General features: G+C 60.5%; 2 protein-coding genes across 2 annotated transcripts; one reads left to right on the top strand and one right to left on the bottom strand.

The window, feature by feature from the left end:
- Nucleotides 1-486: 486 nt before the first annotated feature.
- Nucleotides 487-8,818, bottom strand: LOC116794108 (phosphatidylinositol 3,4,5-trisphosphate 5-phosphatase 2-like). Its single transcript, XM_032702475.1, is given in 32 exon segments — nt 487-1,001; nt 1,004-1,023; nt 1,100-1,181; nt 1,314-1,469; nt 1,680-1,767; nt 1,936-2,024; nt 2,108-2,224; nt 2,307-2,396; nt 2,498-2,579; nt 2,807-2,895; nt 3,174-3,273; nt 3,358-3,392; nt 3,395-3,412; nt 3,415-3,493; nt 3,526; nt 3,658-3,777; nt 3,871-3,953; nt 3,955-3,975; nt 4,255-4,451; nt 4,859-4,909; nt 4,912-4,960; nt 5,135-5,165; nt 5,167-5,239; nt 5,426-5,540; nt 5,631-5,738; nt 5,961-6,047; nt 6,182-6,269; nt 6,419-6,559; nt 6,644-6,776; nt 6,860-6,998; nt 7,552-7,615; nt 8,616-8,818. Coding segments are annotated over 32 exon segments (3,264 nt in total).
- A 4,305-nt stretch (nt 8,819-13,123) lies between these two features.
- Nucleotides 13,124-21,017, top strand: ARR3 (arrestin 3). Its single transcript, XM_032702370.1, has 16 exons — nt 13,124-13,153; nt 15,057-15,086; nt 15,394-15,454; nt 15,802-15,846; nt 16,146-16,345; nt 16,453-16,512; nt 16,744-16,811; nt 17,094-17,229; nt 17,315-17,399; nt 17,525-17,597; nt 18,088-18,225; nt 18,687-18,770; nt 19,049-19,072; nt 19,151-19,203; nt 19,608-19,617; nt 20,566-21,017. Exons 1-16 carry the CDS (start codon nt 13,124-13,126, stop codon nt 20,660-20,662), a joined length of 1,194 nt encoding a protein of 397 aa, XP_032558261.1. The 3' UTR covers nt 20,663-21,017.
- The last annotated feature ends 724 nt before the right edge of the window (nt 21,018-21,741 follow it).

Raw genomic sequence — 21,741 nt, 5'->3', positions numbered from 1 at the left:
GGGATGCTCGGCCACCGAGGGAGGACACGGGGGAGCCCGCGTGTGCAGGGTTGAGGGGACACATCCGGAGGGGAATTGTGCCACCATGAATACCCGTGAAAGCAGAGCCAGCCCGTGGGACCCCCACGGGATCCCGGGCAGCAAGGGCATCCTCGAGGATCGGGGTGTGCAGGGTGCCCCATGGAACAGTGGGAGGCGGGGGTCAATGTGCTGCAGCAGCCGGGACATCGAGAACTGTTTTCCCCACCTGGATCGGCTCGGCTTGGTGCGCTCCCTCCTTGCCCCTGAGCAGAATCAGGTGTGCGCACACCCCTCCAGCCCCTGCGACTTTATTAGGGATAGGGATAGCAATGGGCATCCTGCAATGAACTGGCCTCGGGAGCGGCTGCTGTAGGGAAAGTCCTCTGGGAATGGCAATCCGAGCAGGGCGAGCCCGGGAGGAGGGAGCAGCTGCCGAGGCCGCAGGCTGGGCTGGGCACGGATGCGCTACATCCAGGCGGGATGCGGGTCGGCCGCCTGACGGGGCTGAGCCCCGAGGTCCAGCGCGCCCAGAGCTCCCCGCTTCCCGAGGGGCTTCGGCACCTCCCGGCAGGGCCGCGGGGGCGGCTCCAGCACACGGTGGGTCTGGCGCAGCGGGATCTCCTGGGTGTCCCCTCTGCCCTCGGGGGACACCTGGCTCAGGTGGGTGGCCACGTGCAGCGCGGACAGCGAGCAGTCCCCCAGCCCCGCCGCGTCCCGAGCCAGGATGGCCGATTTGGGTCTCTTGTGGTGGCCCACGCCGGGGGGGCTGAGTGGGTGCCCACAGGATGGGCTCGGTGCCCCATAGCGGGGTCGGCCACCCCACTGCTCCTCCCCTGAGGGCAGCCCAGGGGGGCTCCAGCGCCGCTGGCCCCCGGCCGGGCTCTCTGCCTGCTTGTTGGGGGCTTCACCGGGGGCCGGCATCCACGTGTTGGGGACCCCCTCGAAGATGAAGTAGGCTGGGTTGGTGTAGCAGGTGGCCTCGGGAGGCTGCGGGGCCGGCTTCTGCGGAACAGAGAGGGAGAGGGCTCAGCATCCCCCACGGCCGCGGCTCGCGGTGGGGCCGAGCCCGGTCGAGTACCTGCGGGGCTGCAGGGGTGGTTTGGGGTGCAGCGGGGTGTCTGTCACCGGCTCAGCATCCTCCTCCTCAAAGCTGATCCACTCTGCAAAGGCACCCAAGTCTGGGCTCACCCCACGGCCGGGGCCCAGGGGGCAGTGTGGGCACGGGCAGCCCCAAAACACGTCCTGGGTGTCCCTGAGCCCAGCACTGGGAGGGGCTGGTGTGCCCCCCGTACCATAGAGCCTCTCGCGGGTGCTGCGCCGCTCCGTGGGCACCCGGACCCGCATCCAGCCGCGTATGGAGCCCGTCTCCTCACCACGGTGGAAGAGGAAGGTCTCGAACTGCTGGGCTGTGCTGCCTATCATTGACCTCAGGGCAATGCAGCACTCGCCTGAGGGGGGGCACAGCAGGCACCCGTGTCAGCCCCTGGGGGCAGCTGAGCCCCCGTGTGCAGGCAGCACTCTGGAATATGTTGGGTGCCAGTGTCCCTCCTGCCAAGCTCCAGCTGCCAAACCTTACACTCAGCAGGCTGTTACCTGTGGGGCTGTGCTTGGCACTCTCACGTCACCACAGTGTCCCCATGTCACCATCCTGCACCTACCATAGGACTCGCAGCTCTCCACGCCCTTGATGCTGAGGAGCAGGTGCTGGTCCCCCAGGTACTCCAGGTCTGGCAGGATGGGGTTCAGCTGCATGTGGAGAGAGGGGAGCTCTGGGGGCTGCTGCAGGGTAGGGGGGCACAGGGAGGCTCTGCCCTGGGGGTGGTGACAGCCCCCAGCACCCCTTGAGGCTCAGGGTTTGGATTCAGAGGGAGGGATGGGGAAGAGGAGGTAGGAGGATGCTCCAGAGCTGTGTACCACAGGTAAGTGCTTTGCGGACCAGCCCAACTTGAGGAATCCAGGGATGTCACAGTTCTGGAAGGTGTTCTCCCCACTCCGCTGCATCTCTGTGGGGGACAGTGGGGGCACAGCTCCAGCAGGGGCAGATCACCCCCTTGAGGCACCCCCAGCACCTCAGGCACCCCCTCACCCTCCAGGCAGTAGGAGTGGAACTCGATGTAGCACTTGCTGTGGCTGGTGGTTTTCAGGATCACCTCGAGACTCTCCCACTCGATGCAGGCCAGTGCCTCGGGGCTGGAGCCAGGGGCTGCAGGCAGGTACCAGTGGGTCAGTGTGTGCCAGGGCTCACCCCAAACTGGGCACAGGGGTGACACACCCCAACCCCTTACCTTCCTTGGGCACAAATTGCGATGTCACTCCCACCTCGAAGGTGGCAAAGACGGGCGAGTGGTCGCTGGTCACGATGTCATCAGTGCAGCCTGGATGGTGGCAGGGGACAGCTGGATGACAGTCCCCAAGCTCTGGGGTCCTGGGCAGCACTGGCCACCCCAAGCTCCCCCATTGCTGGGCTTTCACTCACCGTAGGAGTTACAGACCACATGGGTCTCCGGGTGTGACTTCCACAGGATGCGGTCACACCACGAGGGGACATTGATCCTCACCTAGAAGTGGGGAAAGCAGGTGGTGCTGATCCCCTCGGGTGTGGCTCCCACAGGCCAGAAAGACCTCCCAGAACCCCAGAAAGTGAGTTCCCTCCTGCTCAGACCCACTCTGGGGAGGGAACAGGATGGTGGAGGTGTGTGGGAGGAGATCACCATGCAGCCCTTGGCACCCTGCTGTCACCATTCCCAGAGATGTCGTGGTTTGGAAGGAGACTCCAGGAACTCACCCCCGTGGGCTTGAACTTCTGCCACACGTAGGTGTCCCGGGAGCCCCGCTCGTACCGGTACGTGGGGGGGAAGGAGATGTCACTTTCACCTGGGGACAAAGACATGGAGGTGGCACAGGGGCCATTGTCCCTGCCTGTCCCCACAGCAACTGTCCCTGTAGGGAGTCACGGTCCCCATGTGAGGCTCACACAGCTGGCACCCCTGGCATAGTGCACACCAAGGTTGCCCAGGCTCTGGGCACCTTGTGCAGGGCTGTGCCAGGACAGGGGACCCCCAAGTGCTGGGGGTGGCACAGGGGGAGGGCTGTGGGGACCCCAGGTGCCACTGTCCCAGTGGGGGGAGCAGCGCCCTTGTCCCCACACTCACTGAATCGCAGGAACACCTTGTTCTTCTCCCGCTCCAGGTTGAGCTGGTCCACAGCCAAGAGGGCTTGAACTCCTTCTTGGGTGACATGGGCAAGGATGTCCTGTGTCGAGGGGGAAGGGTTAGTGAGCCCCAGGGGCTCCTCTCGCCCTGCTGACCCCCCAGTGTGGTCCCTGTGGAGTCCCACCTCCATGCCCATGTCCAGGCGGTAGTTGAGGTCCCAAACCAGAAGAGGTGGGTGAGCGCAGGGTGAGGTCGAAGCCCCCCAGACGTTTGTCACCCAGGACCAGGGAGTGCAGGATGTCACTGTAGTTCTGGTTCAGCTGGGGGGCAATGGCAGCAAGATGTGAGCCACCCTGTGTGAGACATCTCATCCTCATCCTGCCCCTGCTGGGTGGGGACAGGGACAGCTCCTCAGCACTCCTCCAGCCCCCTGAGACACCCACCTGCCCTGGGGCAGCCCCATCCCTCTGAGCCCCTCCATCACCTGTGGGTCTTCTCACTGCCAGAGGTCAGGTGGCAGTTGATGAAGCCGAAGGAGGTCCGTTGAAAAGGAAGGAGAACCACAGCTCCCTTTGTTCCTGCAGGGATGTGCTGCCACTGAGCTCTGGGGGAGCCCAGATGTTCCTGTCCTGGCCCTGGGCTGCGCCCTCATTCTGGGCATCCCATCCCGTGCATCCCTACCCAGGTGTGTGTTGGCGATCCCGTTTTCACACTGGAGGTGTGGACGTGGCTGATGCGCCGCTCGTGCTCCGGCTTCACCAGCACCATGATCTTGATGCCTCCAGAGGCACTGCAGGGCCACCTGTGGAGGGGCAGGGATGAGCCTGCCTGCCCCCCCATGCTGCTCCACAGCCGGTGTGGTGGGGAGGAGATGCAGGTAGGTCAGCCAGCCCATCCTGACTCCAGGGCAGGGCACACCTGGAGCCCATGGGGCACAGGAGTTTCCCTGGGCTGCATTTGGGGTGGGAGAAGGCCCCGGGGTGGTGGCTGTTGGTAACCAGCCCCCTGAGCCTGCTGGGGATGGCTTTGGGCTGCTGGGATCAGGTGCCTCCCGGCAAAGCCGGGGTGTCCAGGCCGTTACCACTCGGTAGTCGATGGCCACGAGGGTCTTGAGGGAGGCGCGCAGGAACTCGACCCACTCGCGGTCGCCCAGGGAGTTCTCCTGGGTGCCAATGACATAGATGTCATGGGGGATGCAGGCCGTGGTCTCGTCCTGAGTGTGCCCCAGGCCCCTCGAGGTCAGCCAGGAGGCCAGGGAGCGGGGGGGTGGAGTGCTGCCTGCAGGTAGGGACACGGGTCACCGGGGAGGGGACACAGGCCAGGCTCCTCCAGCTTCACTGCAGCCCATACCCTGTGCATGCCCAGGAGCTGCTGGGGTGGGAAGCATTGTGCCGCCCCACGGTTCACCCAGGTCCACCCAGACTGATGCTGGGATTTACAGCCCAAAACCCTCCCAGTATCCCAGGTCTTCTGTTTCGCCAACACCCACCAGGTGAGTGGATCACGATAGGACAGGCAAACCCAAAAGCAGCCAGGTTGGTGTCTTCTCCAGCCTCCTCCTCCCACCAAGGAGCAGCTCTGACCTGAGGCTTCCTGGGGTGGCTCCCTGCAGCCCTCACCTCCCAAAACCCACCCAAGCTCAGAAGAGCCTCCTAGGGCAACGTGACCTTCTCCTGGCCCCTTACCCATGTTCCATGTCCCAATGTACACTGAGACGAGCTCAGGCTCATCCAAGTGGAGTGCTGGATCTTCATCAGCTGCAGCAGCTGGCAAAAGGCCTCTCGCTTCTGTGGGATGATGAGGGTGTTTAGGGTCTCAAAGGGGAAGAGGGGAGGCACAGTATCTTGGGATTGGGGGAACGTCACCCCCAGGCGTAGGAGGGGTGGTCTTAGCCCTGAGATCATTCATTTGCTGCTTCCCAATGGCTCCATATTGCCCCAGGACCTGCAGGAATCACTTACCCTCGCACTGGTGAAGACGAGTCCCTGCCCAGCTCTTCTGGGACTCCCGGGCCCACACCAGCCTCACCTTGCTCTGCACACTCTGGTACTTGATCAGCTGCAGGACTGAATGACGGGTGTTGGGAGGCAGTGGTGGACCCCACCTCCCACTGTGGGGTGGCAGGCAGCATGGGACGGGGGTAAGGTGTGACATGGTCTGTGGCCCATCACTCCAGCTCAGGCCTGTGCTAGGGAATCCTACAGCCCCAATGGGTCCCGTTGGCAGCTCACGGGGGGTCAGCAGCCACTTACTTTTGTCCTGTGGGATCACCTCCTCCGGGGACCCGCTGCCCCGCTTGGTGATGGCCACCGTGCCCGACTCCACGTCCACCAGCAGGACCACGCGTTGAGACTTGCCCGCCTTCACCTGCACAGGGGGACGTGGCTCCCGGGTCTGTCCCACGCCTGCCCTGCCCCAGCAGTGACGCCAGGGCCCTGCTGTGCCCCCTGCCCTCACCTCGAAGCTCTGCACAGCCAAGGGCTTGGCAGACGGGGGGGGCCCCACCACCGCACTGGGCAGCGCCAGGTTGTGCCTTGACACCGTCTCCTGCAGCGACTTCAGCACCTGCCGCAGAGACGGGCACTGCTCTGGGGGCACTGGGCTAACTGGGAGCCCTGGGCACCCTGCCCTGCAGGCACCCTGGGGCTGTGTGACTGCCAGCAGCTTGGTCTGCTGGAGGGTTTAATTTAGGTGAGGGATTTGCTGGATCAGAATTAACCCCCAGCCCGGGGCATGGCTGTGCCTCCCTCTACACCCAGCCTGGCACTGTGGTGTGGGGACAGGCACCTTCTTCTCCAGCAAAGAGAGGAGATGGTTGACAGTGGATATCTTGTGGAGGAGCAGCTCAAGGTCTGGATCGCTGGTCAGGAGACCCTGAGGACAAGGATGGATATTTCTGGAGCAGCAGTGGCACTGGACTGTTGGATTCCTCCTGGTGGGTCTGTGCTACACCCCAAGATGTGGGGGGATCTGGCAGGGGAAGCAGCTCTGGCTGTGGGGGGACTCACCTGCTCCCTGGCTGGGCTGCGAGGGGACACAGGGGGGTCAAACACCCTGGCCAGTGTCTCCAGACCCGCCAGAGTGAAGTCGATCTCACTGCAGGGGAGGAGAGGAGCAGGACAGAGCTGGTGTGGGCATCTCCTGAGCCTTGATGGCAAAGCTCAGCCACCATAGGGGGATGGGGACAAGGTGGGTGACCCTGGGGGGTGTCCCTGCTCCAGCCCTGCCACTCCTGGCCCACTGACCTGTGCAGTGGCTGGCAGGCTGTGGCCAGGGCAGTGCTGAGGTGCTGCAGCTGTGGGTGCCCGAGGCACAGGGCCTGTGGGTCCAGCTGCACGTGGTGGTTCAGGTACTCGGCCACGAAGCCCATGAAGTCACTGGCAGGGCTGCAAGAGGGGTGGGCATAAAGACCCCCGTGGTCATGCCCGTCTCACCCCAGTGCCAGCCCGGGGTGGGCAGGGGTACATTACCTGCTGTGGACCTGCTCCTGCAGCCTCTGCTGCAGCTGCTGCGGGATGTGGGTCTGGCCGGCCACGGGAGTGCTGGACCATGTGCCCACCGTGGCTGGCACTGTGTGCCCCCCGCCCCGGCCATCCTCCCCATCTGTGGGCAGAGTTCAGCCAGCTCAGTGGGACCTTTCCCCACTCCCGACCTGGCACAGCCCTCCCGCCCCCTCCCCAGCTCACCCAAGTTGTCGTCGGGTACCCGCCGTGCCCGGTGCACGGGGTAGAGCAGGGGGGTCACCAGCCCGTTGTTGGGGTGCTGGTAGGCACAGATCAGGTCAGGGAGGGTGTGGAAACACTGGGCTTGGATGCCCTGGATGGTCTGGGAGGCAGAGGAGGGGAAGCAGCGTCACATCCTGTCCTCTGCCAGGGGACTCATGGGTGAGGACCCATTAGGAGTCCTCGTGGAGACATCTGCCTCGTTCAGCAGACATGGACCTCCAGAATGTTCTTTTTAGAGGACAGAAAGGGCAGCTGCAGAGGGCTGGGTACCAGGAGAAACCCTGAAGTGACACCAGAGGGGAAGTGAAGCTGAGCCAGCGGCCAGGACAGACACCTTGGAAACAGGTATGATGGGAATGGGGTCTATGTGACCAGGCTGGGGCAGGGGACAGTGGCAGGAAGGGGAAGAGTGTTTTGCTGTGGGGAGGCATCTTTGAGCTGAAGGAGGGCTGCAAAGTGCTCACATCCTGCAGCTCACGCAGAACACAAACCACAGGCTGGGGCTCATGAGGCTGGGGAGAGTGAGGAGCACCCCAGGCCCTCCACAGCTACATCCTGCCCATGCCCCCTGCCCTGCCCAGGTCAGGGGCACTACTCAGGGCAGGGGGGACACCCTGGGGGGCACCCACTGCTGGGCACCCCCACACACCCACCTGCACTGAGAGCAGCCCCTCGTCATCCGGGAGGATGCGATAGGTGTGGACGTGCCGCTGGAACCTGGGAGAGAGCAGGTGAGGGTCCCCCATGGCACTGCCCATGGCACTGCAGGCATGTGGCAGTGTTGGGGGCCCAGCTCTGAGACAAACAGCCCGTCCCTTCTGCAGAGGGAGGAACCGGGCTCGCATTTCTGGAAATAAAAGCCTCATCCTCAGCCCAGGGTGTGTGCCCCTTGCAGGGAGGATGTGCAGTGTCCCCCTGCCTCCAAACAGCACAGACATGGCATGGCCATGACTACACCAGCATTCCCTGGGGCACCCACAGCCCCGTGGTTTCATGTGGCACTGAGGGCTTTGGGCACGTTGCTCTGCTCCCCATGGCTGTGACAGCCTGGTCATTCTCGCCCTGAGGCCACTGCACATCCCTGCCTGTGGCACCAGCCTGGACTCTTTACTTGAGTCCTGCAGCCCCCCAGGTCCCTCAACACCACGTGTTTGCAATTTGTCCCACACGCAGGGCCAGGCCCGTGTAGGAAGGGGGGGCATCCTGCCAAACCCGCTGACACAGATCTGTTGCTCATCAGCAGGAAGGGTGCAGAGCAGGAAAGGTGCAGGCAGCAGCAGGGGTGCAGGCAGCAGGAAGGGTGCAGACAGCCCCAGCAGGCAGCTCTCAGGGGCTGTACCCCTGATTCCAGGTTCAGGGATGGCAAGAGACCTCGTGTTGGGGATGCACCCCGAAGTCCCAGCACTGAAGTTGCTCACAGTGGGCATCGTGGTCCGGATGTGGCCACATTGGTGGGTGAAGGGAGAGGGGATGTTTGCTTTTGCAGAGGGAGGGAGGTGTGTGTGAGCCTCTCCTGCTCCCACGAGTGTGGCCAGGCCAGTGGGTTGCCCAAAACGGCTCAGCCTGTTTTGGGTTCTCCCTTCAGCAGCCACAGTGCTGGGCAGGGCTCACTCCCAAGGACACAGGGCTTCTCCAGTGGTCTGACCTGGGGATCACTCAAAAACCCCGGTGCCAGGGAGCTGGCACCCCACTCATCCCACTGGGGGTTTGGCAGTGCCTGGAGCAGGGAGAGGGACAGGGATGCTGGTGAGGGGCAGGAGAGGAACCAGGAGCAGGGACTCACAGGAGGCAGAGGGCATATGCCCCCGTGACCGACTCGCTGTCCCGCACGAGGAAGGAGCCGTCCCGCCCGGCCCTGGCCAGCAGCTCCTCGGCCTCCACCCTGCTGATGTCCCGGTGGTACCAGCTGGCTGCTGCCATCCTACTGTGCCCTGTCCCTGTCCCGGCCCCACATCCAGCTCAGCAGTGCCTGCTGGCCATGCGCTGGCCCACGGGGGCGAGTGAAAGGGGTGCTGTGGGGGTCCCTCGGTCCCCAAACGTGGTGCTGCCTGCAGGTCCCAGCGGATGAGCAGCAGCCCCTGAGGGGAAGCTCACAGGGACAGGGTGCCCCATGGCCAGGCAGCGTGGCAGGAGCAGGACCAGGACCAGGGCAGCAGCTGGTGGAGGCTGGGAGTCTGGATAATCCTCATGGCAGAGGCTCCAGCCTGCAGGGAGCACAGGGGTAGGTCAGTGGGAGGATCAGTCCCATGGGGGGAGCACCCTGCCCCGGTGGACAGGGTAAGGACAGGCCATGCTGGTGCCCCGGGGCACACAGGGGTCTGATGCCACCCCCCACACTCACCGTCCCTCTCAGACGCCACGGGGACTCCTGGGGTTCCTGTAGGGTGCTGTGGGCAGTGAGCTGAGCTTTTTGGGCGCAGCCAAGCAGCAGCAGAGCCGTGATGCTGCACTGGCCTCTCCGGGCTCTCTCCGGTGGGTCACAGCAGCTCCCTGGCCATCACGCTGCCCATTGGGGTGGCATCATGGGGCCAATGCCCACACTGATGCCCCCAGTCCCACTGGCCGGGCCCACCTGCTCGGTGCCCTGTGCCTCTCACTCTGTAGCCGCTCTCTTCCTCCTTCTCTTCCTCCTCCTCGCCCCTCCTCCTGCTTCAGCCCCACTAGCACAGGAAGCCACAGCCCTGCAGGCTGAGCATGGCAGGGGCAGCAGGGCCACTCCTGGAGTGCCTCCAGCCCACTCCTGCTGTGCTTTCTCCTCAGGGATGATGGATGGGGTAGAGCCACATCCCTCAGGCAGGACGGGAGATGGAACTGCCAACGGCGTAGGACAGCAGGAAGCCCCTGAAATGTGTTTGGGGTGGTGGGTAGGTGAGCATGTGGGCAGGGACTGAGATGCTCACTGTGTGGAGATGGAGCTGCTGCGGGCACCAGGCGCCCACGATGACACTCATGTCACTCCACTTGCCTTGTCTGCAGGCAGAAGGGAATTGGGGTTTTGGGGCTTCCAGGAAGGGGCTGGGAAGGAGAGAATTTTGCCAGTGGGACATGGCTGCAGACAGCACCAGGGCTCCCCACAGCTCCTGGTGCAGCCCCGGAGTTTTGTTCCTCGTGGCCAGGAGGAAGCGGCCACACGTGCGGCGGATTGAACTGCACAGGCTGATTAGCACCAATTAATTACAGATGAGCAGCAGCCACCGTCTGCTGCCCAAGTGCCTGGCAGCACCACGGCTGCTGGGGGGGAGAGGGGGCAGCAGGTTCCTGCTGGAGGAGGATAAGGATGAGGATAGAGCGCTGTGCCAAGCCACTCTCCTGGCCGTCCGCCACCCTCAGCATCCCAAACTGATCCCTGCAGCCACGAGCCAATGCAAAGGGACTGTTGCCCACCACCTCCTGCCCCAGCCACCAGTGCAGATGTGCCAAAAGCCCCTGTGAGGCTTCCTCCTGGATTCCCAGCCTCGAGAGGAACCTGTGGCCGGGCCACCAAGAAGTTGGGCCAGCCTCTTAATTTTGGGCTGACGGCTCTGGGCCATGTGGTGGCGGGTGCATCTCTCACCAGCACCTGCCTTGAGGACACATAGTGGTGGTGGGTTTGTGCATGGACAGTGGCTGGAGCCCCCCATCCTGCTGGACAACCCCATCCTGCCAGAGGCCCCATCCCGCCGTCGCTGCTCCCTCCCGTTACTTAACAGCGCGTCAGTAATTCCCGCGGCCGCGGAGATGCCTGTCTTTGACTAATGCCATCCACGCCTCCTAATCCGGATCAGGGGAGGAAGCCCTGGAGCTCTGAGGGGCTTTGGGAAATCAGCAGTGCCTGCTGTGAGTGTTTATGTAAGGTGGCTGCCGTGCACAGTGCCAGAGACCTGGGCACCCGGGGAGCTCTGCCAGCACCTGGGCACAGGTGTAGTTGGGAAGGCAGTGTGGGATCAGTGGTGCCAGATTTCTGAGAGTCTCCGGCTGCACCCAGGCTCCCTTCGGAGGGCAGACCGTACGGACACAGGGGCCTTCTCTGGTGGGGCAGGACATTCCAGGGCACCATCCATTGGGAGACAGGGATGAAGCCGGGCCCCTGCATGCTTCACCAGCCCCGTGTCCCTGGTGTCATGCCCCTTTGGAAGCGGCTGAGCTGTGCCTCATGCACCGTATGGACCTGCAGGGATGGTGGGATGAGGCAGATGAGAGGAACATTTGGCCATTTATTACATATGCAAAAGGAAGAAGGCCTCTCTCATTTCCCCATTATTTATAACACTGCTTCCTTCCCTGGCTCTTGGTTTGGAACTCGATGCGAGTGTGGGAAGGGATGTGGTCTCTGTCCACCTCACCGCTGTTTTGGGGAGGGGAAGTATCTGTCCCCCAACTTGGGGAAGGCTGAATCCATGCATTTGGGACTAAGGTGAGCTGAAGCCATCCACAATGAACTCTGCTGTCCACCCTTGCCATGCTGGACAGACCCTACAGCCGCAGGAGAGCAGCACTGGGCACAGGGCCCTTCCTGGGAGTGTTACAAAGAGCCACAAACACAGAGTTCATGATTAGGTGCCCCAGGCCACGGCTGGGCAGTGGGTGTCCAGGTGGGGCTGCCTCCTCCTCCTCCTCTTTCACCCTGTAGCGTGAAGGTCACAGTTCATGTGTCCCCCTGACTGTGGCAGAAATAGTGCCTGTTAATCTGCACCTTAAGCAGCTCTCCTGTGTGCAATTAGAGATCACAAGTCCCGGCCCCAGGGAACGTGTGCTGGCAGATAAAGCCTTGGCAGCAGGGCTGCCATGCCATGGTGGCTCCTGGTGGCTCCCAGTGGCTGCTGGTGGCCCAAAGGGCTCAGGGCACAGGTGGGCTGTGTTAGGGAGAAGTTGGTACCCAGGTGATGAAGGTTGTTGAGCTGATCCAGGCTGCTGGGAGGAGGTTGCTGGCATCTCTGGGATGGAGGTACAGCAGTGAGCAGGGACATCCTGACCTCAGTGTTTAGCTCTGAAGGCTGAGCCAGAACCAAGTGCACCCCGAAAGCAAAGCATATGGGTGAGCAAGGAAGGGCTTGAGGGATGCTGGAGGAGAGGAGGATAGGTGGGGCCTTACTGGAGAAGTTTGCAGCTGCCCTAGGCCATCCTTGGGATCTGTGGCCCATCCCAAGAGCCAGCCCGGGGCAGCATCCTGCAGCCATCCCCATGGGAAGGGGATCCCACACTGCAGGCTGGCTGTGGGAATGCTGCTCTCCAGGCAGCTGTAAGGCAGAGCCACTCTGTGCTTTGCAAACCTTGAATTAATGATGTGTTAATTGGGTCAGGCAAGGCCAGCCTGTGGTGTTATGAAATGACCAGGGCTGAGCAGGTCATGCTGGGGGACAAGTGGTAGATCTGTGTTGTAACACCCAGGGGTGGCTGGTCCTTCCCTGGTGATTCAGGGAGGGGGAATCCTGCCAAGGCCTTCCCCCCAACATCTTGTACCCCATGGCAAGGGTGTCCCATGTGCCTTGGACCATGGCAGGTCACCTCTAGGTGACCAACCTCATGGGCACGTTGGTCATGCAGGAAGCTGTTTGTGCCTCCATCCATCTGTTATCCAGCCAGGAAAGTCTGTAAGGGAGGGAGAATATTGGGAAGGTCCCTCACTCCCCTCTGCCATCTCCATCCACCTTCATGCCCAGGGCTGTCCCAGCTCCACTTGCCATGGGAGCAGCTGTAGAGAGCCCCTGTGGGAACCTGCACCCCTTCTCACCAGGAGCAGAGCTTCCACCTCAATTACCATCACCTTGCTCCTAAGCCCTTTGCCAATCCCCCTAAGCTGCTTTCCCAGGGCTCCAGCAGCAGAGGTATTTTTAGCCCACTCTTACTCGCGAAGCGTCTCCCCAGTTAATCAACTAAGGATTCTTCCCGAAAGTACCTCTTCCACACTCACACACAGACACACACCCCCTGCATCCCCAGCCAAGGCTGAGTGGGCGAGATCAGATGCCAGGGGAGGGACAGCCAGGGGGGATATAAGAAGCTGCAGGACTGGGAGCAGCCCGTAGTGACTGGGTGGCACTGGGACGTGCCGGCAGAGGAAGAAGAGAGTGTCTGTCTGTCCATCCACCTGCCAGGTGAGTGCTGCCTGCTCTGCTGCCCGGGCCCTGCCAGTGCTTCAGGGTTCTGAGTTTTGGAAAACACTCAGGGCAGGGACATTGGTGCTGGTCTGTGGCTGGAAGGAGGGTGGTTTGGGGCTGAATCGGGAAAAATGAAAAGGATTTCAGCATGGCCAAGCCAGAGGGCACGGGTGGAGGGGTGGGGTAGCGGCGTGCAAGAGTTTAGCCAAACTAGGAGGGGTTTGAATCCCTTCTCTAGGCCCTGGGAGGTGCAGAGGAGGAGTTCAGCTCTCCTCCACCTGTCATTGCCTCATCCCCAATTCCCGGGGTCTGGAGACGTTTGAGCTCTGTGCTCCTATTCCCTTCCCATCTTCTCCTGCTGCTGCCCAAGAAACCCTGCAGGTGAGGATTCCTGAGCTTGACATCCCACAGCACCCAGGGGCATCAAAGATCCTGAGCTTGGGACTACTCCCTTGTCTTCCCGTGGCAAAGAAGATCATCTCCTCCCACCATATCAATGCCTTCTCTCTCACCAGCATCCCTGTGCTTATTTACAGAGGCAACTCTGTCCACGTGCCCCTGGGACTTAACATCCTGCCAGGGATTAAGCTCTGCTCATGTCAGAGCTGCCTAACTTTAAGAAGCTGAGCTCATCCCATCCATTATCCTGGTGAATTGGCTGGTGATCCATGTGATATTTACGGATTCATCCTGGACACCAGGCAGGAGAGAGCAGGACACAGGGAGCAGCTGGGTAGGGCCGGGCAGCTCCTGCCACACTCCCAGCATGAAGGGATGGGGACAGAGGGACCTTGTGCCTCGAGACCCCTCTTTCCACAGGGCAATTAAGCTTCCCTTGACCTCTCTCCCTGTGGTTTCCTCCTTTTCCCGTGAGTGACAGGACAAAACGAGCCCTTTCCTGCTGTTAAACCATGGTAGCCAATTTCTGCAGACAGGAAAAATTCATAGAGTTAAAACTCTGTAAGACCTTTTGTTCATTTGCTTGCCTTTCCCAGCCTTGAACCTGCTCCACTGGGAGTAACCCCTGTGCTTCCTATTTTAGAGGAATCATAGAATGCTTTGGGTTGGAAGGGACCTTAAGGACCTTCTAACTCCACCCCCTGCCATGGGCAGGGACACCTTCCACTAGCCAAGGTTCTCCAAACCCCATCCAACCTGGCCTTTGACCTTCCAGGGATGGGCAGCCACAGCTTCTCTCAGCAATTTGTTCCAGTGCCTCACCACTCTCCCAGTAAAGATATTTTCCTAATCTAATAGCCTACCTCTTCACTTGGGTTTCTGGGACACCACTCCCCTTTTCTCTCTCACCTCTTCTCCACCACCTTTTTGGCCAGGGACAAGGGGCTGGCTTAGCCCTGCTGAGTCTCCAGCTGCTCCCTTGTGCCACCCCAAAGCTGGGCAGCCCCCGCTGAACCTGGAGCTCCTGAGCTCTGCAAAGGGGACAGGCTCAGCAGTGCCATGTCCTGAGGGCTCTGCAGTTTGTTGGGTGTGGGGATGTGTCCTGCTGGAGGCAATGGCTGGGGGCTGCCCCTTCCCCACCTCCTCACCCAAACCTCTCCTCATCTCTCCCCACAGATCCCACCTGTGCAGCCGCTGACTGAAAATGGCACAAGGAGCAAAGTAAGTGTCTTTATTTATTTATTTATTTATAATTGGGATGGAGCAGGGCCCTGCAGGGCAGCAGCAGAGGGAGAAAGAGTCCCCCCGCTCCCCCCACCCGCTGCTCCCATGGGCTGGAATGTGAAATCACAGCAGGGGCTGTCATGGAGCCAGGAAAGCCCCTTCTCTTTTTAATTCCTTTTGGGTCTTCTCACTTACCCTTAAGACACAGCAAATCCACCCCCTCCTCCATGGTCACCCTGAGCTCAGGAGCACAACATCCCCTGGGTGGGGGTTTGGCTCTGAATTCATAGGACACCGAATTCCTGGAGGACAGGACACCCCAAGCAGGCTCTGGGGTAGCTCTTGGTGGTGCAGCACATTTGCAGGGAAACCCCCATCTCCCTGCCCTGGGAGTGGGCTGTACCCCACCCAGCCTTGTCCAGGGCATTCCCAAATCTCTATCTCCGTTTTTTCCATAGGGTTTCAAGAAGACCAGCCCCAACACCAAGGTGAGTCCATGGCCTGTCCCCAGGCGTGGTCAGCCCAGGGCAGCCTGTCCTGGGATTCTCCAGGGAGAATCTGCCCCTAGGACCCAGGCTGGGGCTCCCTTCCCTTTGAGATCAGACTGATTCCTGCCAGACCTGCCACGATGCCACTGCAGGACTCATTTTTCAAAATAGAAATTAAAAAATACCCTGATGTGACCCCTTAACTGCAATGTCTGGTCCAACATGGTATTGAGCCCCACAACACAACTCAGGGCTACAAAATTTGGGCCCATGGCAAATACTAACCTGCTTCCTCCTTTCCCTCCAGCTTTCCATCTACCTGGGGAAGAGAGACTTTGTGGATAACGTGGACTCAGTGGAATCTGTAGGTGAGTAGGTCGGTGCCCACCACGCAGGTGGAAGCACAGGCAGGGAGAGGCCGGGAACACTGGTCTCCGTGCAGATGTCTGCTTCTCTCTGCTTTCCACTGGAGCAGAAGGAGCAAACATCCTGTTTTCCTGCAAATACCCTTAAGAAAAATGGTGGGGAAAGGGACAAAGTCCCTTTGTGAAACAACTCAGCCATGCTGCTGGGTGAGATGCTGCAGGAGGCATCACCGTCCTCCCCTTGGTCACTTTCCAGCTGAAAAGTGGATTATTTGAGTTTAAAAAGCTGTGTTTTAGGAAGAATCTTCCCATGTGGGTGAGCTCACTGTTCCTTCTCTGCTTGTTTGCAGATGGTGTCTGCCTGATCGACCCGGAGTACCTGAAGGACAGGAAAGGTATTGATACAGAAACCACAGGGAATGAGGGGAGGAGTGGAAACCTGTTCAAAGCTCACTGGTGACCTGGGGCTGTGCTTGGGTTAGCTGCAGTGTGTTTACAGCTTGTTGAACGGCAGGGCCACAGCCACAAAGGCAGGAGGAACCCTGTTGGTTTTATTTAGTGCCTGAGGCCCAGCTCCTGGTAACAGACACGTTTCTGCTGAAGGCTTATTAACATAGGTTTTCTTTCTTTCCTGCCTACCCACCCCCTCCCTGCCGTGCCTCCCCTCCATCCCACCCTTCCTGGCCCCTCTCAGTGTACGTGACCCTGACCTGCGCCTTCCGCTACGGCCGCGATGACCTGGACGTGATCGGGTTGACCTTCAGGAAGGACATCTGGGTCCAGACCGTCCAGATCTTCCCACCCGTGCCGGACCAGGCTCCCAAAACCCTCACACCCATGCAGGACAAGCTGCTGAAGAAGCTCGGGGAGAATGCCTACCCCTTCACCTTCGAGGTAGGGGCTGCTCAGCCCTTCCTGGCACTCCCCCATGGGGTGCACTGGGATTTATCTCTGGGCATGCTCTTTATTTCCCTTCTTCTCTCTTTCCCTGTTCTGCCCAGATTGCCACCAACCTACCCTGCTCCATCAGCCTCCAGCCTGGGCCAGATGATGAGGGAAAGGTGAGCTGCTGTCCCCAACCCGTGTCCCCTGGACCTCTCCTCCCTGGCAGGAGGTTAAATTGTGAGGCGCTAAAAATGAGAGTTGTTTCTCTCTCATGGGGACATGGCCCGTGGGGTGAGGGGTGGGGAGGAAAGATGGCTGGAGTCAGCACCAGAATCTCCAGGGGAAGGAACCTAAACCTCAGGCAGCTCCAAGCCCCTCCTGCTCAGTGACCACATGTGTTCCCCCAGGCCTGCGGTGTGGACTTCGAGGTGAAGGGATTTTGTGCTGAAAATCTGGAGGAGAAAATTCACAAAAGGTATTTTCAAGGGATGCCTTTTCTGCCCCACGGCCCTAAAACTGAACCACAGGATCTTTTCGGGGTGACCAGCGTAGAGGTCAAGCCAAGGGCCTGCTGTCAGCTTGTGCCATGTTTGGGTGGGGTGTTCTGCCCGAATAGGGGCAGTGGTCCCCTGTCCTAAGAGCAGGTTGCAGTGTGCACCCTTTGGCTGGAGACACTGTGACTGTCACTGTGACCCCTGGAAGGTGGTGTGGACGTGCCCCCGGTGGGACACTGGGGGTGAGCCCTCCCATCCCGCAGGAACTCCGCGCGCCTCATCATCCGCAAGGTGCAGTTCGCCCCCACGCAGACGGGGCCGGCCCCGAAGGCGGAGACCACCCGGCAGTTCATGATGTCAGACAAGCCTCTGCACCTCGAGGCTTCCCTGGATAAGGAGGTCAGTAGGGAGCTCTCCCCTGCTTCTTGCCACCCCGGGAATGGGGAGCAGGGTAACCACGTAACCAAACCTCTTCCCTCTGCAGATCTACTACCATGGAGAGCCCATCAATGTGACCGTCAACATCAACAACACCACCAACAAGATGGTGAAGAAAATTAAGATCTCAGGTGAGAGGGGGCACAGGGGGCACATCCTGGCACCCACCACATCCCGGTCTCCCTGTCAGAGACGGGAACAGTGTGTCTGTGCCTCTGCCGTGCCACCAACATGGCTCTCTCTTGTGTCCCCTCAGTGGATCAGATCACAGATGTGGTCCTCTATTCCCTGGATAAATACACAAAGACTGTGTGCACCGAGGAGATAAAGTAAGGAAAAAGGGGTTGTGATGTGTGCATCTCAGCCAGAGGAGGAAGAGAAAGGAGGAGGATGGGAGAGGGATGGGGAGAAGGGTGTGGGAGACAGTTTTACACCAAGCAGCAAAAATATCAGGGTTAGAAGAGCAAGTGCAGAGGAAGCAGAGGAGAGGGAAGACCATGGCCCCTGTGGCCTCAGCACAAGCTGGTGGTAGTCAGGAAGGTCCCTGGGGAAGGTGCACAGCTGCCCCCTGGCTTCTTCCTCTCCTCACTTTGCATCTCTGAGGGCAGCCACAGCCTCTGCACCCCTGAGAACGAGAAGGGATGGAGCAAAGGCTGGGGGAGAAAAAAGAAGTGGTTGTGGGGGGAATGAAGGAGGAAACAGGCCCTGGCAGCTGCATGGGGAGGGCGGGAGGGCTGGCTCTGCACAGGTGACTGGGGTGATGCTGAACACCCACCAGGCTGGTGCTGGCTCTGAGCCCTCCTCTCCCACTCTTTCCAGTGAGACTGTGGCAGCCAACTCCACCTTCTCCAAAACGTACTCCGTGACCCCCCTGCTCTCGGCCAACCGCCAGAAACGAGGCCTCGCTCTCGATGGGAAGCTCAAGCACGAGGACACCAACTTGGCCTCCACCACCATGTGAGAGCTGGGTGGGGTCCCCCTGCTCCCCACTCCTACAGCTTCCCACTGCTCAGGGTGCTCTGGGCTCCCTCCGAGGGTCCCTCACACCTCCTGTGCCTGAGCCCACCCTACCTGGCTGGAAAACTTAGGGACTTTGTGACACAGACCCACCTCTCCATCCTGTAGGAGAGATGCAGCCTTCCAGTCCCAACATTGTCCAAAGCTGCTGGATCTCTCTGCAGAGCTGGATCTTGTCTTGGAAGTAAATCCCAGCTCAGGCAGTTCAAGGAGCTTCCAGAAACTGCACTGTGGCTTCAGCCAAGTGCTCTGCCCTCCCCTCTCTTTTCCTGTTGTCCTTTCCTGCTAAATCCCACACATAGAGGGGACATGGATACAGCCCTGGGAGCTGTCATGGGGGGTGTGGATGGGACCTGTGGGCAGCACTGCCCCCTCACTGCTCCTCTCTGCCTTCCTCCTAGCCTGAGAGCCGGCATGGACAAGGAGGTGCTGGGCATCCTGGTGTCCTACAAAGTGAAGGTCAACCTGATGGTGTCCCGAGGAGGGTAAGGCTCTGTGGGCACGGGGATCAGGGACTGTCCCCTCGGGCTGTGCTGGGGGATCTTGTGTCTCCAGGGAGATGGAGAGGGGACTCAGACCATGGGCCCCCTCACCCCTGCCCTGCTCCCCCGCTCTGTGGGGCAGTGGGCTGCTCTCTGACTCCCACTCCTCTGACCCCATCACCCCTACTATCAATCATCTTCTACCCTATTATAAAACAAAGTCTAACACCTCCCCTCCTCTACCTTGGCTGATTTCTGTGCCTTCTCTCCTGCTGCCACAGGATCCTGGGGGATCTCACTTCCAGGTAAGGGGGAGCTGCCTGTGGGGCCGGGCACGGTGTGGTTCCGGGTGGGATCATTGACAGAGGTGCTTTTCCTTCCAGCGATGTCGGTGTCGAGATGCCCGTCATCCTCATGCACCCCAAGCCTGACGAGTGTAAGTAGAGTGTGGGATGCTGCCAAAACATGGGGAGGAAGGGGCAGCTCTGGTTCAGAGGGGAACCAGTGAAAGCAACCCTGATACAGCCTGTACAAAGGGCCCTGCTCTGCCCTAGCTGTGGGGGGCACAGCTGGGCTGCACCCACCCTGTGTCCTGGAGCAGGGTGGGAGCAGTTCTCCTGTGGGATGGGCACAGCTGTCCAGCTGGGCTGCACCCACCCTCTTTCACAGAGTGGTGTGGGAGCAGTTTTCCCCAAAGCACCCTTCCCAGGATCCCTCTTTCCACAAAAACACCCAGGCATTAAGGAGAGCTGTTAGCTGGGCTGTCTTTTCTGTACTAACCTGCACATCTCTCTCTCCCCATCCCTTTCTCCCTGTGCTGTGCTTATCACTGGACTACAGCTAAGATAAGGTAAAGAGATGTTCCCTCTAACACAGCAACCACACAGACCTGTCCCTGTCAGAAGCAGCTGGCAATGCTCTTCCAGCCACAAGTGCCACCGCCGGACATAGTGTCCCCATGGCCTTGATCCTCACAGTGAGGTCCCTCAACAGCTGGAAGTCACATCCCTGTGCCCCAAATGCTCCCTAGCACCAGAGACCTCTTGTCCTCCCCCACATCATCTTATTCCAGCTGAAGCCACAGCAGAGGCTGCTTCCCTCTGGGAAGCCACAGCGTGCCAAACCCATTCCTGGCAGCCACAGTCCTGGCTTGTAAAACCCCAAAGGTTTTGTGTCTGGTTACACTCTGCAATGGGACATGAGCATTGGGATTTGAGGCCTGGAAACCCAGGCTCCAACTGCAGGCTGTCACACCAACCTCTTTAACACTGTCCCTTTACCAGCTCAGCAAGGATATTTAAACTTCCAGTGGAGCAAACCTCTTGGCCTGTCCCCACCACGGCTTCCTGTAGGATTTGCCAAGTCATTTCACATTCCCAAGCTTTTGGAATCACTTTTGCTGACTCTTTTTTTCTGTTTTCCTCCCCCACTTTTCACTTTGTGGCTCTCCCTCACGGTCACCTGCCATTTACCTTTCTCAAGGAAGTAGCTCAGCTCTTTGTCGCCACTTTCATTTATTTTCCTTCCCTTTTTTTCCCTTGACAATGCAAAATGTTGTCTTGAAAAACACCAGAAGTTGCAGGCCCAGCTCCTCGGGCCACACAGGCTCACAGTGGAGCCAGTGATGGGGCCTGGGTTTGTGTGCTGGGCTCAGGCTCACAGTGACATGAGTGTTCCCTGTGGGGTGACGAGGCCAGGGTGACCACGGTGTAGGAGCAGGGGCTGGGGGCCAGCAGGGATTTCCCCTCCTCACTCTGGTGCATCCTGTGTTCTCATCGTGCTCTGCTCTGCCTTCCAGTGAGGAGGACATTGTCATTGAGGAATTTGCTCGCCAGAAGCTCAAGGGAGAGAAGGATGATGAAGATGAGAAGGAGGAAGCTGAGAAGGAGGGTTAAGCTGCTGGTCCCACACGGCCGTCCCTGGTTTGGGATGTAGCTGCCCGTAGCGTTCCCTGCTGTGCCCACATGGTGCAGCCCCTCAGCCCCTCACAGTCCCCATAGGTGCCCCCCTCCCCGGGCTCCTGGCACCCCCTCCAAGCCCTGGTAGTGGTGGCAGGAGCTGCTGCACCTCATCCCGGTGCTGCCATGCTGGAAAGCCCCCAGCTCTCTGTTCCCATGGTGCCAGCGAGGGGACAGGGACAGGGTGGTGTGGTGGCCCCGGCCGAGCATGTCACCCACACATCTGTCACCTGCCCAGCTGTGCCCAGCTCTGTGACACTGATCTCAATAAACCCGCCCGGTGCCCGGTGCAGGCTCCGTGTTGTGCTGCGGGGGCGTGGGGGCCACCCAGGGCTGGGGGGGGCCCTGAGACTTTGGGGCAGGGGCTGTGGGGGGGTGAGGCACTGCAGGACCCAGGGAACCTGTTCCTGTCCAGGTCCCCAGTACAGCAGGTACAAGCCAGGCCCATCTCTGGTACAGCCCAGGTGCATCTGTGGTACAGCCGAGATCATCCCAGTACAGCCTGGGTGCCCTCCCCAGTACAGCCAGGCCCATCCCAGTACAATCCAGGCCCATCCTCGCTAAAGCCAGGCCTTCCCCTGGTACAGTCAGGCCCATTCCCAGTACAGCTGGGCTCCCTCCAGTACAACCACCCCTGGTACAGCTGGGCCCATCCCAGTAAAGCTGGGTCCATCCCCAGCACAGCCAGGTCTATCCTGGTACACCCATCCCCAGTAGAGCCAGGCCTATCCTTGTACAACCACCCCAGTACAGGCAGACCCATCCCAGTAAAGCTGCACCCACCCCCAGCACAGCCAGGTACAACCCTCCCCGGTACAGCCGGGGCCCATCCCGGTCCGAGCCGCAGCATCCCCGCCCCGCAGGCCGCCCCGTCGCCAGGTCACACCTCCCCAGGCAAACCAACACCAACCACCCAACCCCCCCCCAGCCACGCAACCGCCCTCCCCGTCCCGGCAACCGCCCTGCCCGTTGCCCGGTAACCGCCCTCCCCCGTGGCCATGGCAACGCGCCTCCCC

This window comes from Chiroxiphia lanceolata, chromosome 14 (assembly GCF_009829145.1).
Source record: "Chiroxiphia lanceolata isolate bChiLan1 chromosome 14, bChiLan1.pri, whole genome shotgun sequence".
NCBI lineage: Eukaryota > Metazoa > Chordata > Aves > Passeriformes > Pipridae > Chiroxiphia > Chiroxiphia lanceolata.
This window is presented reverse-complemented; position numbering and strand designations above follow the sequence as displayed.

Excerpts from the sequence above, each read along its gene's own strand:
- ARR3 (XM_032702370.1), top strand. The coding sequence starts at position 13,124 with ATGGCCAAGCCAGAGGGCACGGGTGGAGGG. Across the intron at positions 13,154-15,056 it reads CAGAGGGCACGGGTGGAGGG|GGTTTCAAGAAGACCAGCCC; the intron begins GTGGGGTAGCGG and ends TTTTTTCCATAG. Across the intron at positions 16,812-17,093 it reads GAGGAGAAAATTCACAAAAG|GAACTCCGCGCGCCTCATCA; the intron begins GTATTTTCAAGG and ends CCCATCCCGCAG.